The sequence below is a fragment of the Sesamum indicum genome, unplaced genomic scaffold, assembly GCF_000512975.1.
Source record: "Sesamum indicum cultivar Zhongzhi No. 13 unplaced genomic scaffold, S_indicum_v1.0 scaffold00109, whole genome shotgun sequence".
Classification (NCBI taxonomy): domain Eukaryota; kingdom Viridiplantae; phylum Streptophyta; class Magnoliopsida; order Lamiales; family Pedaliaceae; genus Sesamum; species Sesamum indicum.
The window spans coordinates 680,644-694,476 of record NW_011628044.1 but is presented as its reverse complement, the minus strand read 5'-3'; the positions used below and the strand labels follow the sequence as shown (position 1 = coordinate 694,476).

The following is a 13,833-nucleotide window of genomic DNA, read 5'->3' as shown; positions in this document are numbered from 1 at the left end:
ACTAACTATGATAACATATTTACCGGTCAAAACATACTTAATATATAATCTCCATAAAAGAAGAGATATTTCTTATTATATGTCACGTCGATAAATCTCTACGAGATCATTGACATCCCCATTTCAATTATTATTAATTTTGAACATTTAAAATCAAGATATTTAACAATCACCATCACATTCATAATTATGAGCTATAGTTATATATAACCTGGAGACTACGTCATATTCTAAAGTTGCTAATAGAATGCCAAATTTATTGATGTGTACCCATAAGTCTAAATTACTATAGAGGATGAATACATGCAATCTAGCTTGTTGATAGACGCTACCTTAACGTTGATATACCTCAATTGGATTGTAGTTTTTCTTTTTAGTTTGTTGATGATGATTGTATACTACAAAAGTTCTATTTTCTTTTATTTATTTTTGATTGGCAGTGTTTTTTCCGTATGGAGAATAGAGTTCGAAGGTGTTCCAACTGTAAGCAGTATTGGGAAAAAAAAAAAAGAAAAGAATTCTAAAAAAATAATTGATTTAAGCTTCAATGATGTACCAACTTGTGTATATGGTTGAGTTGATTTTGATCAAGTAATAAATATACAACAAGAAATTGGTTTCGGATCAAAACTTTTACTTCTTTGGCTAAGAAACAAGGCGGTCTTATTGGAGCCATAATACAAAGAAGGCCGAATTACTACCATACACACTTAATTCTTATTTACAATAGAATCTGGCTGCCGAACCCAGGAGGGTTGATACTCTGGTGCAAAAGACTCAATACTCCAAATTACTTGAACCCAATCGCCGTGAAAGCTGTCTTCACCAACATTAAGTTGTTAGAATGAAATAAACAAACAAGAAAATGTGTACAGAATCAACAATTAAAGAGAAAATGCGCAACATAATGACATGCAATAACAACTTAATATAAATAACATCTCTCTAAGAACTAATTTAAACACCCAGTTCTCACATATTGGCCGCTAAAAGAAGAGTGCATCTTCGACAACATCTAGAACCACATAATAACCTATATATCCATATATTCCTCTCTACCATTTTCTAGCCAAAAAAGCAACCTTTGACCTTATCAATTGCTTCTTTATCAATTTTTCCCACATTGAGAAATCAAGTAAAGTTGAAACCATTGCAATTTACTTTGTATAATTCAAACCCAAAAGTGTCTAATTTCTATGAAACACTCACGTACTCAACATTCTAATTTGGAAGCGATGGAATTACGGATTCTGAGACCGCTTTAAATATGACAGGCGCAAGAGAGTTGGAGTTGAGACGTAAACAAGAAGTAACCCTCCATTATTTTTCTTGGTTTATACTCGGTTTGTTCATTATGTTAGGTTTTATTCCCATATCGCTTTATCAAAACTTTTTGTTTGTCGTACATTTAAGATTCTTGTACAAATTTTACAAAACACCATATTTGTTCATATCATCGACATCTCAACTTTGCAGGCGTATCAAAGTATTGTTGGAAATTCTATAGCATACAATCACAAATTAGTTCATTTGTGAACTTTAAAAAATAACATACATATAATAAATTGCATAACTGTTCTAGATGCCAGTCTCATTATCGTTTTTTAAATTATTGGTCAAATATCTTAAAAGAATTTTCAACACATCTTAACAAAGTTTCAGCACGATAATCATTTGTCAAAAGAAAAGTTAATAATGTATTTCTTGAAAATCTGAACAATTATGGCAATGAATGCAATTTGACCAAAAGTAGTAAACTGAATGCTTTTTAAAATGTTCCAAAAAACTTCAAAAACTGTTTCAAAGTAGATTACTTTTATAAAATTAAAATTCAACAAAAAAAACTTCACTTAAAGTCCAAAACATATGACTTGTCATGCATTTATCCAAAAACAATTAAATGAATTCATCTATTACTCATCAAAATATTTTGTTAATTTTTCTTCATTATTTGTAAGTTCAAGCTGATTTTGAAAAAATGAGTTTATTATAAAACACTTGACAAGAAAAACAAATCTTTGAGTAAAATATAAAAGCTGATTTTGAAAGCATTAATTGATAACAGAAGAAACAAATCTTTGAGTAAAATATAAAAGCTGATTTTGAAAGCATTAATTGATAACAGAAGAAACAAATCTTTGAGTAAAATATAAAAGCTGATTTTGAAAGCATTAATTGATAACAGAAGAAACAAATCTTTGAGTAAAATATAAAAGCTGATTTTGAAAATATTAATTGATAACAGAAGAACAGTTGACAAGGAAACCAATTTCCAGTAATATTAAAGGTTCTTCAAACACAATTTAAGTTAGCAAAACTCTGTGTTCCTCAAAAACCATTTATCGACTCATGAAAATATATAGTACTCACAAAATATTTACCAAGTCCTCTTGAAAAACAGATTTTAAATTGGCATCTAGACAACAGTTAGGCATTTTAGTATAGCATTTAATTTTCAAAGTTCACAAATAAAATAATTCATGATCGAATGATATAGATTTTTCAACGCATTTTTCTATGATACGCCTGCAAAAACAAGAGGTTAATAACATGAACCAACATGAATTTTGTAAATTCATACAAGAATGTCAAATGTATTACGAACAAAAAGTTTTAAGGCAAGCGCATGAAAAGAGAACCCAACACAATAAATGCACCAAGAATAAATTTACGAAAACAAAGGAGGGTTTATTCTCCAATTTAGGTCTCAACTCTAACCTTGCACCCTTCACACTTTGAGCAGCCTCAAAACCCATAATTATTTTCTTTCCAAACGAGAATGGTGATTCTGTGACTTTTCAAAGAAATTAAAGCAATACAATTGGGTTTGAATTATACAAAGTGTAAAATCAATGGTTCAACCACCTTGATTTCAAAATATGGAAGAGGCGCTTTCTAAGAGTCCCAAGGCGCACTCCCAGCCAGCAAGCAGTTAGCCTTCCTCTACAAAGAATGGAAGTGTGGATGAATCGACATCAAATAGAGGAATGATGAAGTGACTCGACTGAAAGGTAATCAAAGATTCTCGTTCGTGGAAGAGGTTATGTAAATATACTCGGAGAGGTTCTATATATACTCGACTAAAAGGTTATGTAATACACTCGACCGTAGGGAGAGGAGAGGAAAGTCAACGAGGAATTTCTTACAGTAAGATAGAAAGCAGGCTAGTCTCCGAAAATGCTTTTTTTCATCGCTCTGAGCTCGAATAGTTCATTTAACAAAAGCTGGGTAGATGCCATTCAGGCTCATAAGAAGCTGTTGTCGGCAACTACATCGGCAAATGCAAGACACTTTGAATTGGACGTGGATACGGCATCTTTTGTGATTTCAATAGGCATCGCACCAGGTAAATATTATTTAGAGCGCTAAGCTTCGCAAGTGACGGTTCGCTTGTGCTCCGCTCCTTGGTATAGCCCTAGCTTCAGAGATTGTTGGATTAGTCAACCATATCCGATTTTACCATTCCTTCTTGGCATATATCATTCCCCTCAACGCCCGGCTGCCCTCTTCGCAAAGGTTTCAGAGAAGAGGGACCTTAGTAGGACTCCTTGCTCTTGTAAAAGACAAGTATGAATCACACATACCAACTGACATGCTTCACTTGTAGAATCAAATAAATGCATATTATACATATTACTGAAAAATGATTTATGACCAGTAACAATAAAACTCGCATATAAAAGAATTCGTGCTAGATTACTAGTAACAACAGTACTTCTCGAAGAGATTATAAATAGTATGACATCTATTCTTTGCATTAAGATAGAATCATGAAGGCACAAAAGAAAACAACACATATACATAATATAGCGACATGCTCTAATTTAAAGGCATAAAATAGATACCGCATAAACAAGATACCTTTCTATATGGCACTTGAGAGAAAATATTCCGTCTGTCCATTAATTGGTCTGGGAAGTTAAAATATCACTGTCCTAAGAGAATATTATAATACTTGAAGTCAAGTTAAAATAAGAGTAAGAGAGAGTGGATGATGGCACTTAGCTTTCAGCGGATTACATATAAGAGTAAAATACTTAGGAAGTTTCATCACAGTCCCAGGAGAATATTAAGATACTTAAGTCAAGTTCAAATAAGAGTAAGAGAGAATGGACGGATGACACTTAGCCATCAGTGGATCACATACATGCAATCAGAGGTGAAGTAGGCAAATTGATCAGTAAACATAATGTTACTTACTGCTCCTCAAGTAGACACAGATTCAATAATCAAAGTGAAGACATACATGGCTTTCCATTACCTTCAAGCAGTAGTCTTACTCTAGATTGTGCAATTGACAACCTCAGCATCTTGCTCATATAGCTCCATGTGTTAATAAGTGCAGACAAAAGGTTTCAGCACCAAAGTCCTACGTGAACCAAAGATCATTTGGCAGCAATTTTCAGAAAACCTAAAATATCACTAACCTCTCACACAGGTAGAAATCATTTCCAAAAAAAACTTTTGTGAAAAGCTTGTAAGTGTACGTATGATTCTTTTACATCAATGCAAATAACCTTTTCCCAAAACAAGAAAATCACTTCCACTACATTTTTGCATTCATTTAGATAATATAACTTCAAGTAAAGAACTTTCTGAAACAGAAAATGCATACATTTATATTATTGCTGCAGTCACATTCTTTCCTATCTCAATGGTAGGAAGATCATCCAACACACCAAGATGACAATCCAAACCAAAGCCTGTAGATCCTCATGGCAGATTTGGAGAAACAAAGTGACTATGTCATGAACACTCATCGCAATTTGATAAAGTCTTGCAATTAACACAAGCGTACTGATCAAAACCTATTAGGCTTAAGAAAAGGGACGGGAAAATATATGCCTTCAGAACACATTACAGACGTTTTGGAAAATGATAAGTCAAAACAAAGCGACAATCAAACTGTAAATAGTGAAATCTTAAGGAGGATTTAATTGCAGTAACCCGGGGAACAAAATTGTTTGAGGTTCAAATAGGCCACTGTTGTTGATTGCATTCTGAGGATCAGGGATTTCAATGGTAAATTAATGTCACTAAGAGTGGAAAATGACCAGATAAAACCAAGAAAAAACAATCATAAGCACAACAGTTTCTGAACAGAAATATTAGAACCAATCCATTCACAACTGAACAAAGACATGGCCTGAATTTCCAAACCAATCAAATTTACACATAACTGACCTTGTCTTCCACCAGTTAACTTGATTTCGACACCCTTGTCGACAAACTTCGCCAAATCCAAAACCGTTCCTTTTCGACCAGACTGAAACAAAGAAACAATCTGTATATCAGAAAAACTGACAAAAACATATATAGACATATAGATCTATATATATGCACCCGTGCACGCACGCACGCCTGAGAAAGAAGAACCAGTAATTCGTGTCCTTATTAAGGCTAGAATAGCATGTTCAGGGAATACGTCTCACGAGAGATTGCTAAAGAACAGCACCTTTATGCAGCAACAAATATGGCCGGCAATTGTCGAAGGACCAAAGAAAACAATGAGAATAAACTTAACAGCTCTTCACTACACATCTTTTAACAAACAAGGGTAAATACATGATGCACCATATACAAGAACAAAACATGCAACTTACCTGTAATTAGAATTACTTATTCCCGCATTCTGAAAATGACATGAAAGAAAGACTGCAGCTCATCCTTGCACATGATTTTAAAGCAAAGAAAGGATACAAGGGACAGTTCCACCAAAAGAACACTATCCCAAGAACACATTTTCTTGAAAATGAAGATAAATTCACCAACTTGACTTATTTTTTCTTGAAAGGAGAAGCGTTAAACATAGTCAAGAGACTTGGAAATAATTTTCAGGGAAGTTCCTTAAAAGTAGTTCCAACAATTTCCTCGGTCATGTCTTGAAAATTTTATTATTTGGGAGTTGCTGATGCCAGAATTACCAACCCATGTACAACTTCAACATAGAATGTTAGGAACGAACACCACCATTTTCTCACCATTTTATCCAGTGTAGCAATAAAAATCACAACAAAATCAATACAGTAATCAAACAAAAAAACAACCATACCAAAAGGGAAGAGGCCTCAGAACCTCCAATGATGGGAGCCGTCTTGGCTATTCTCCTCGCAAGTTCTGAACCAACAAAACTATCTTCACCGGCATCCTTGCATTTAAGTCCCGCACCTTTGTCCCCGGCAATAGTAATCCACGGCGTACTAGAGAATCCATGTACTAGTTGAATTTCAAGAACCTTGAAATCATTCACCAACACCATAAAGAAAACAAAAAAAAACAGAGTAAGACCGTGTAATTCAAGAATTCGTGATCTTTAAGAAGTACTCATACCAAGTTTTCCATTGGGCAGATAAATTCATTTAAACAAGATACATTTAATTTCACAAAGCAAGAACCCTAAATCAAGAAACTTAAAAAAGAAAAAAAAAACTCACTTGCTTTGATCAAGAAGTACCTACTGAAAAAAAGAAGAAACTGAGGTTGGAGAATGGTGGCTGTCGGCGGAGGAAGGCGACTGGTGGCTGACAGCGGAGGAAGGCACGGCTGCCTCAAGTGTTGAGAATTGATGCTGCAGATGAAATGGGACGTTTTTCTAGGCTTTTTTCTAATTACTCTGATATTTCATTTTTATAGGGTTTTTGTATGTGTTTGGTATTTTACAACGACTATAAAATTTAGATTGGGCTGGGCCGGGCACACTTTGTTGGGCCTTAATGGATAAGTTGTTTTATCTTGTTTGCCACATACATTTAGTTCTATAAATATAAATAGTTAATTACATTAATTTTTATTAATTATTATTTGTCATCATTATTTTTTACTTTTTTTAATCCATCCATTTATGTTAAATTTTGAATTATTTTTTTATTATAAATCATTCAAAATTTACATCAACTAGGTTTTATAATTTAAGTAATTTAATATAAAAACCTTTCTCAATTTTTAAAACTCGTTTTGTCCATCAATTAATACATACCATAAATTTTTTTTTATTTTTTATTTTATTATATTTATGATTATTTCATCATGTTTTTCTTTTTTTAATGTACATACATACTTATTATTGATTTTATTTAAGAGGTCATGTGACAAAAACTACAGTGTTTAGTATCACATTTATAAATTCTTTAAATTATAAAAATTATATTTATCTATTCAAATGTTATTGACTCAATTAAAAATTTAATTCATTTAAATAAATAGTTCAGTCAGCAGAGGAACGCGGCTGCTTGAAATCTTGACGACTGATGCACCCGTTGAAATAGAACGAACAAATTTTGTTTTTCTATATTTTTTGCTATTTTTTCTTTTTACTTTCAACTGATATTCCTATGATTTATAGTGTCTGTTTTAGTGTGTGTTGTGCATTTCACAACGGTAACAAATTTGCAATTTTACAACTCACTTCCAATTGGGCTGAGCCGGTTGCCTTAATGGATAAACAATCTCTTTCAAAATTCGCGTCAATTAGTTTTTATAATTGAAGTAATTTTATATAAAAACCTTTCACAATTTTTAAAACTCGATTTTGTCCATCAATTAACGCCATAATATTTTTTTAGTTAATTATATTTATGTTTATATCAGAATTTTTTTTATGTACGTACTTATTTATTATTGATTTTATTTGAGAGGCCATGTAACAAAACTATAGCGTTTAATATCAATTATTAAAAAAATATTATTCTTAAATTAATCAATTTATAAATTTTTTAAATTATTAAAATTATATTTATCTATTCAAATGTTATTGACTCAATTAAAAGTTGGATTCATTTATAAATAATTTTATTGAGTGAAGTGATCATAATCATATAAATATGGTTAAGTTGGTATGTATAATTTAATATAATTAATAATAATTTATGCTATATATATGTGTGTGTCTTTATTCAATTTATTTATTTTTAAGCATTATTTGGCTTATAATTTACTTATTGGATACATTTTATTCTTAATATTTTAATTACATATTTTGAATTAATGCATTTTAATTTCATAATGCAAAAACCCTAAATCAAGAAACTTAAAAAAGAAAAAAAAAAGTCACTTGCTTTGAGTTGACACTTTCAAGAAGTACCCACTTAAAGAAAGAGGAAACTGAGGTTGGAGACTGGTGGCTGTTGGCGGAGTAAGACGGTTGAGAACTGATGCCGCCGACGAAATAAAATGGCTAAATTTTGTTTCTCTTCTATTACTCTTTTTTTCAACCGATATTCAATTTTATAGAGTTTGAGTGATTTGGGCATTTTATAACAGTAATAAAATTTCCACTTTGGACTGGGCCAGTCACTCTCGTTTAATCTAAGGCCCAATAATAAATAAATACGGTCCTTAATTGATAAAATGAGTTTGTCATAACTTGGGCTTCCAATTATTGTTTGGCATGTATAACCTAGAGATTTCATCATATTGTAAAGTTGCTAATAGAATGCCAAATTTATTGATGTGTACTCATAAGTCTAAATTACTATAGGGGATCAAAACATGCAAGCTAGCTTGTTGATAGACACTACCTTAACTTTGATATACCTCAATTGGATTTTAGTTTTTCTTTTTAATTTGTTGATGATTATTGTATACTACAAAAGTTCTATTTTTTTTTATTTGAGAATAGAGTTCAAAGATGTTCCGATAGTAAGCAGTATAGGAAAAAAAAAGAAAAGAATTCTCAAAAAACAGTTGATTTGAGCTTTAATGATGTACCAACTTGTGTATATTAAAAATTATATAATAAATTAATAGTATCTATAAATGTCAAACAAAAATCAATACAAAAATTAAAATTTTGGCTATAATTAATTAACATTTCCCATAGTTTTCACCTGCAACTAATGTTTTCATCTTACTTATAGAAATAACAACACATCGATCAATGAATGAAAAAAGGAAGATCTACATATGTATAGGGAAATTAAAAGCGGCCAAATTAATTAATATTATTATGACCTACAAACCATACATATACAACCACATCAAAGATAAAATTCAAAGAAAAAGGGAAAAAAATAGAGTGAGAGTGATGTATACAAAGTCTCTAGAAAATGAAATACAGATCAATTATAGGCATGAGGGTGTGCCAAGAGATAGGCCTCCACAACTTCATACATCCCAATAGCCCTATCTTTCCCAAGCTCAATATCTTCCTCCTTTATCTCCACATTCTCTTTTGTGTAATACTCACTTGTTATCCGACAAATACACCCTCCAAAGCCATACGGTTCGAACTTCACTTCATAAGTGATGTGATCAAGCTTGTCCATCAACGCATCTCCTTCGATGAAAGTGTACTTGCACATGAACTTCTCTTCATCCATCTCGTCGATCCTATGTTTCACGTAGTTGAATGGACTAGCTGCATATATACATATATATATATTACACGTTCATCATAGATATCAATCCGTATAATTATATATATATAAGAATGCGTACCATCGGTGAAGTTCATCTGTTTGATGGTTCCGGGCTCGCCTTTGCCTTGGAGGAAGTCGATGCTCTTGATTGAGGAGAACATGAGCTGGGGGCAGAGGTTGTGAGAATCCAAGATCAGGGCCTTGAACATCCTACTTGGGGTCACTTTTGTTCTGAAGGATTGGGACACCTTGATCACACCCATCGATAGATATGTCGGTCACTCGTTTCCTCGCAAAACTTATCTAAAGGGAGATGGAGGATTTGAGGGAGCAAGGAAGAAGAGCTTCTGGCTTTTGGGGGGATTGGAAATGAGGTGTAGGCGTATGCAGAGAAAGTTCCCTGGTGGAAAAAACTAGTCTTTCTTTGCTGGTTTTTGACTCATTCAACGCGTAAACGAACCATCATCTTAATTAATTCTAAAAATATTTCTGCTTTTAATTATAGTTTTCACGTTGCACACTGGTAGATGCAACCTAACACCTCAAAAATTTATGCATCAATAACCACTTGCTTTTCAGCATATATATATATCTTTTAGGATGAAAGTCATGGCGTGGGTCCATCTTCTAGCTGTTGGATATTGATTAATCGTATTATTCTATCCCAACTTTATTTATTTATGTATTCATCGATTCTCTGGAACAATATATATTATGTATTTGTATAATCTCGAATTTAGATTTATATTGAATATGCATCACTATAAAAAAAATACAACATTTAGTCATGGTTAATTGTCAAAAAAAGTCGTAGCAAATAGTCGTTGATTATGGCTATAGTCGTTGGTATCTGCAAAAGTGGCTAAAAGTCATGTCAAATATTTTTACCATGGCTTTTAGCCATAACAAATAACTTTCACACATTCATTAATAGTCGTAACAAAGTATTTACAATAATTTTTAATCCATAACTATTAAACTTGTAGTCAATAGTCATTTTCTTTTTTTAATGCATATAATATATATATATATATATATATATTTAACAGTTCACCATAAACATATATCCATACATTCATTAATACATATACGTTATTACAACATGAGTTGAATCATACATAGGGATAATTACACACCTTAAATTAATAGAAATGATAGTCACAATTCACACACACTCTCACACCGGCACACTCCATTTTATTTCATTTTTATATAATTAAGAAACAGCCATTTTAATTAATAATTAGTTGTATTCATGAGGGTGTGCATGGAGGTGAGTCTCAACAGCCTTGAAAATTGCCTTTGCCCTCTCTTTGCCAGCCTTGATCTTTTCTTGTATAACATGATCTTCCCCTTTGGTGTGGAATGTGCTGGTGGTTTTGCAGATAGATCCTCCATCCGCCCCGACTTCGATCTTGAAACCGTGCGTCATGGAATCAAAATCTTCCCCAAGAGCATCACCTCCTATCACGCTGTACTTGTATATGTAATTTTCCTCGTCAATTTCATCAATACGATGCTTTGCTGTCTTGTAAGGACTCCCTGTACCAAAGTTTTATACATATAATTAGTGATAATTTTAGAACGTATTAGTAAAAAATCCTGGATTATTTACGTACCATCAGCAAAAGTGACCAATTTGATGGTTCCAGGTCCTCCATGGCCCTCTAGGATTTGAAAGCTCTTAAAGGCATGTGGCAGAAGCTTAGGAATGAGGTTGTCTCCGTCCAGAACGAGGGACTTAAACAACCTAGCTGGTGGGACTGGGGAGATCAGTTCATCCTCATAATTGAGCACACCCATATCTGAACTGAAATCTTGTATTGGAAAATCAAGAAACACAGGTACCAAACTAAAGCTATGTGGTCTGAAAATTGTGAGAAACAAAAGCCCACATTTATAGTGAAAGTCAAAGGCCAGCTTAACGTTTAATTATTCGGTGGAAACACATATTGTAATCATAGTCTTCTTCTCTTACAAATTTTGTAATGATATAAGTCTTCATTTCCTGCCAATATTGTAATGATAAATAGTCTTTGTTTTCTGCAGATGATGATGATGTCCCTCAAAATTTGGATATATTGATTGAAGCAGTTGGTTATCTAATTCAGCTCAAGAGCTTGGAACTTTTCAATGCATATGTAAGCATTTGAATATTTCAGCCTAATCCATAATATAATTTGGATATATAACGAGTTGACCGCGAGTTCCTTTAAATCATTTATTTGGACATCATCGAATAACTATTATGTTTAGATTGATAAATTTGAATGAAATGATTTTAAATTTTTTATTTTGAATTATAATTTTTGTAAAAATACTAATTGATGTAAAAACATATATAATACTGAGTCACTAGAATTTTTTTTTATTTTTTTCAAAATATAACCTTAATGAGTTCCAAGAGCTTTAAAATTTCATTATATATATCAGTACTTGTCAAGGATATAAAATTAAGACAAAAGATAAATAAATTCAACGCGGGCTCAAAGTTGAATATTTGAACTTATTCATTTATTATTTATTTTTTACCGTGACTAAAAGCAAAGATGATGTAGTATATATATACCTAACAAATATAAAATTGGTGAATTAGGTAAATGGATTGCAGATATGATAGGAAGATAATGTGGCAACTTGATTGATTAAAAATAGTGCAAAATCGAGCGGTTGATTATAGTTTAATTTACCAATTAAATCCATACAAATTGAGCTTAAATTACTGATAATATGTTTTGGTCCATGGTAATTAACACCAAGAATTCGTCATTGTATATCGTCACATAATTGATATCATATGTATATATTTTAATGTTGGGACAACGCAATCAAGAAGATATAATTATGGGATGTGCATTATGATCTGATGGGGCCTCGATACAAGCAACAAAAAGTTCCCAACAAAAACTATTTTGAAGCATATATATATATATATATATATATGAGTATATGTTACGAGGGAAAAGTTCAAAGACCCATATGATAATAGGAATGTTTAAAAAAATTCTTATCAAAATTAAATTATCAAATATTTTCCTATGATATAAAATAAAGTTCAAAAAAATTGGGAACGTTTAAAAACCCCCTATGAAAATTAAAGTATCGAATACTCCACCTATGATATAATATAAAGTTAAAAAAATTCCCTCCATACAGAAATTGACCTACACACGCTTTTGACTGCGAATTTGTTATAAAAATACTTTTTTTTTTTTTATATTTTTGCCCTTCTCTCACATTTAATATATATAATATTATATATTTATTAATATTAAAATATTATTTTATATAATAATTATTTAATTAAAATATTATATATTTATTAATAATAAATATTATTTTATATTAATAATTATTTAATTATTTATATAATACAATATAACTTTAATTAAATTATATAATTATTATTTTAAATTTTTTTATAAATTATAATTATATATATTAAGTATATTTTAATAGTTATAAATTATATATATTATAAATTAAAATAATTATATATTAATAGGCTTAACTTGACCGGTTGACTATGAGGAGTATTTTAATCATTGTTTTTAAAAGAATAGACTCAAGTTGATCAGGAGACGATGTGATTATTTATTCGTAACATAGGGGTGATTTTTTATATTAAAAAATTCATAGAAAATTTTTTGATTTTTACATATCACCGAGGGTCAAAATAAATTTAACCCTATACTATTAATATTTCTGCACATCAATTTTGACCACCAGCATATATAGGAACCTCAAATGATGGGGAATGTAAATGGAAAAAATAAAAAAAAGCCCAGAAATTATATCTTTTTATGATAAAATATTAATATTAAATGATTCCTATTTTTAATTATCAAATAATAAGTCTTGAATTTGAATTTCATTTTCACCTATTCACATGCGGGATTTGCACGTGATGGGGGTGTGTCGTTAGGATATAATATTAATATTAAATGATTTTCCTCTCTTTAACTTAAACTTTTAGATGATATGACCGTCTAGCAAATATTGTCCAGTATTTTTTAAGAATTTATTTTCCCTTGAAGATATTTTCATATTTCTTTAATATTTCAAATTGGGTATACGCTGTTAATTTTATGTTTGTTTTTCTTTTTTGGCTTTTTTTGTGAGGATTTCTGTGTTTTGTGATTTAATAACCTTGTGTATAGCATCATGATTTAGCTAGACTATTAGTTGAGGGATGATCACATAGCAACATTATAAAGCAAGTTGCATGTCAACATTACTTCAATAGTATACCTGAAATTAATCAAGATCCGCAGAAGAGAAATTTTTCAAATATAATTAACAATAATACACAAAAATAAAGAGAAATATTGCACACATGAACTATATATAATATTATTACAGAATGTACTCAAATCATACAGACATCAACCCTTTATGCTTATTATCAAACCAGGAATAGCATTTCAGGCAAAAACCACCACCACCACCGACCCCCACCCCCCCCCCCCCACCACAA

The 13,833-nt window shown here is 31.3% G+C and overlaps 2 protein-coding genes and 1 long non-coding RNA gene across 9 annotated transcripts; all 3 read right to left on the bottom strand.

The window, feature by feature from the left end:
* Positions 1-540: 540 nt before the first annotated feature.
* Positions 541-6,617, bottom strand: LOC105178925. Of its 7 annotated transcripts, XR_849188.2 has the most exons (6): positions 6,435-6,617; positions 6,053-6,235; positions 5,185-5,266; positions 4,262-4,369; positions 3,862-3,935; positions 541-820 (listed from the first exon to the last, which is right to left on the bottom strand). It is a non-coding gene; the product is annotated as an uncharacterized LOC105178925 (long non-coding RNA). The 7 variants fall into 7 exon arrangements; XR_002288449.1 differs by having other exon boundaries at positions 3,862-4,369; XR_002288450.1 differs by having other exon boundaries at positions 541-816; positions 3,862-4,369.
* Positions 6,618-8,904: 2,287 nt separating this feature from the next.
* LOC105178924 (major allergen Mal d 1-like) lies at positions 8,905-9,824 on the bottom strand. The gene is made up of 2 exons (XM_011102517.2): positions 9,436-9,824; positions 8,905-9,355 (listed from the first exon to the last, which is right to left on the bottom strand). The coding sequence occupies exons 1-2, from the start codon at positions 9,617-9,619 to the stop codon at positions 9,057-9,059; spliced, it is 483 nt and encodes a 160-aa protein (XP_011100819.1). The 5' UTR covers positions 9,620-9,824; the 3' UTR covers positions 8,905-9,056.
* Positions 9,825-10,405: 581 nt separating this feature from the next.
* Positions 10,406-11,251, bottom strand: LOC105178944 (major allergen Pru av 1-like). The gene is made up of 2 exons (XM_011102535.2): positions 10,976-11,251; positions 10,406-10,898 (listed from the first exon to the last, which is right to left on the bottom strand). Exons 1-2 carry the CDS (start codon positions 11,157-11,159, stop codon positions 10,600-10,602), a joined length of 483 nt encoding a protein of 160 aa, XP_011100837.1. The 5' UTR covers positions 11,160-11,251; the 3' UTR covers positions 10,406-10,599.
* Between the last annotated feature and the right edge of the window lie 2,582 nt (positions 11,252-13,833).

Bases quoted from the DNA above. Each gene is read 5' to 3' on its own strand.
- LOC105178924 (XM_011102517.2), bottom strand. From the start codon at position 9,619: ATGGGTGTGATCAAGGTGTCCCAATCCTTCAGAACAAAAGTGACCCCA. The intron at 9,356-9,435 runs GTACGCATTCTT...GTATATATGCAG, and splicing joins ACAGATGAACTTCACCGATG to CTAGTCCATTCAACTACGTG.
- LOC105178944 (XM_011102535.2), bottom strand. From the start codon at position 11,159: ATGGGTGTGCTCAATTATGAGGATGAACTGATCTCCCCAGTCCCACCA. The intron at 10,899-10,975 runs GTACGTAAATAA...ACTTTGGTACAG, and splicing joins ATTGGTCACTTTTGCTGATG to GGAGTCCTTACAAGACAGCA.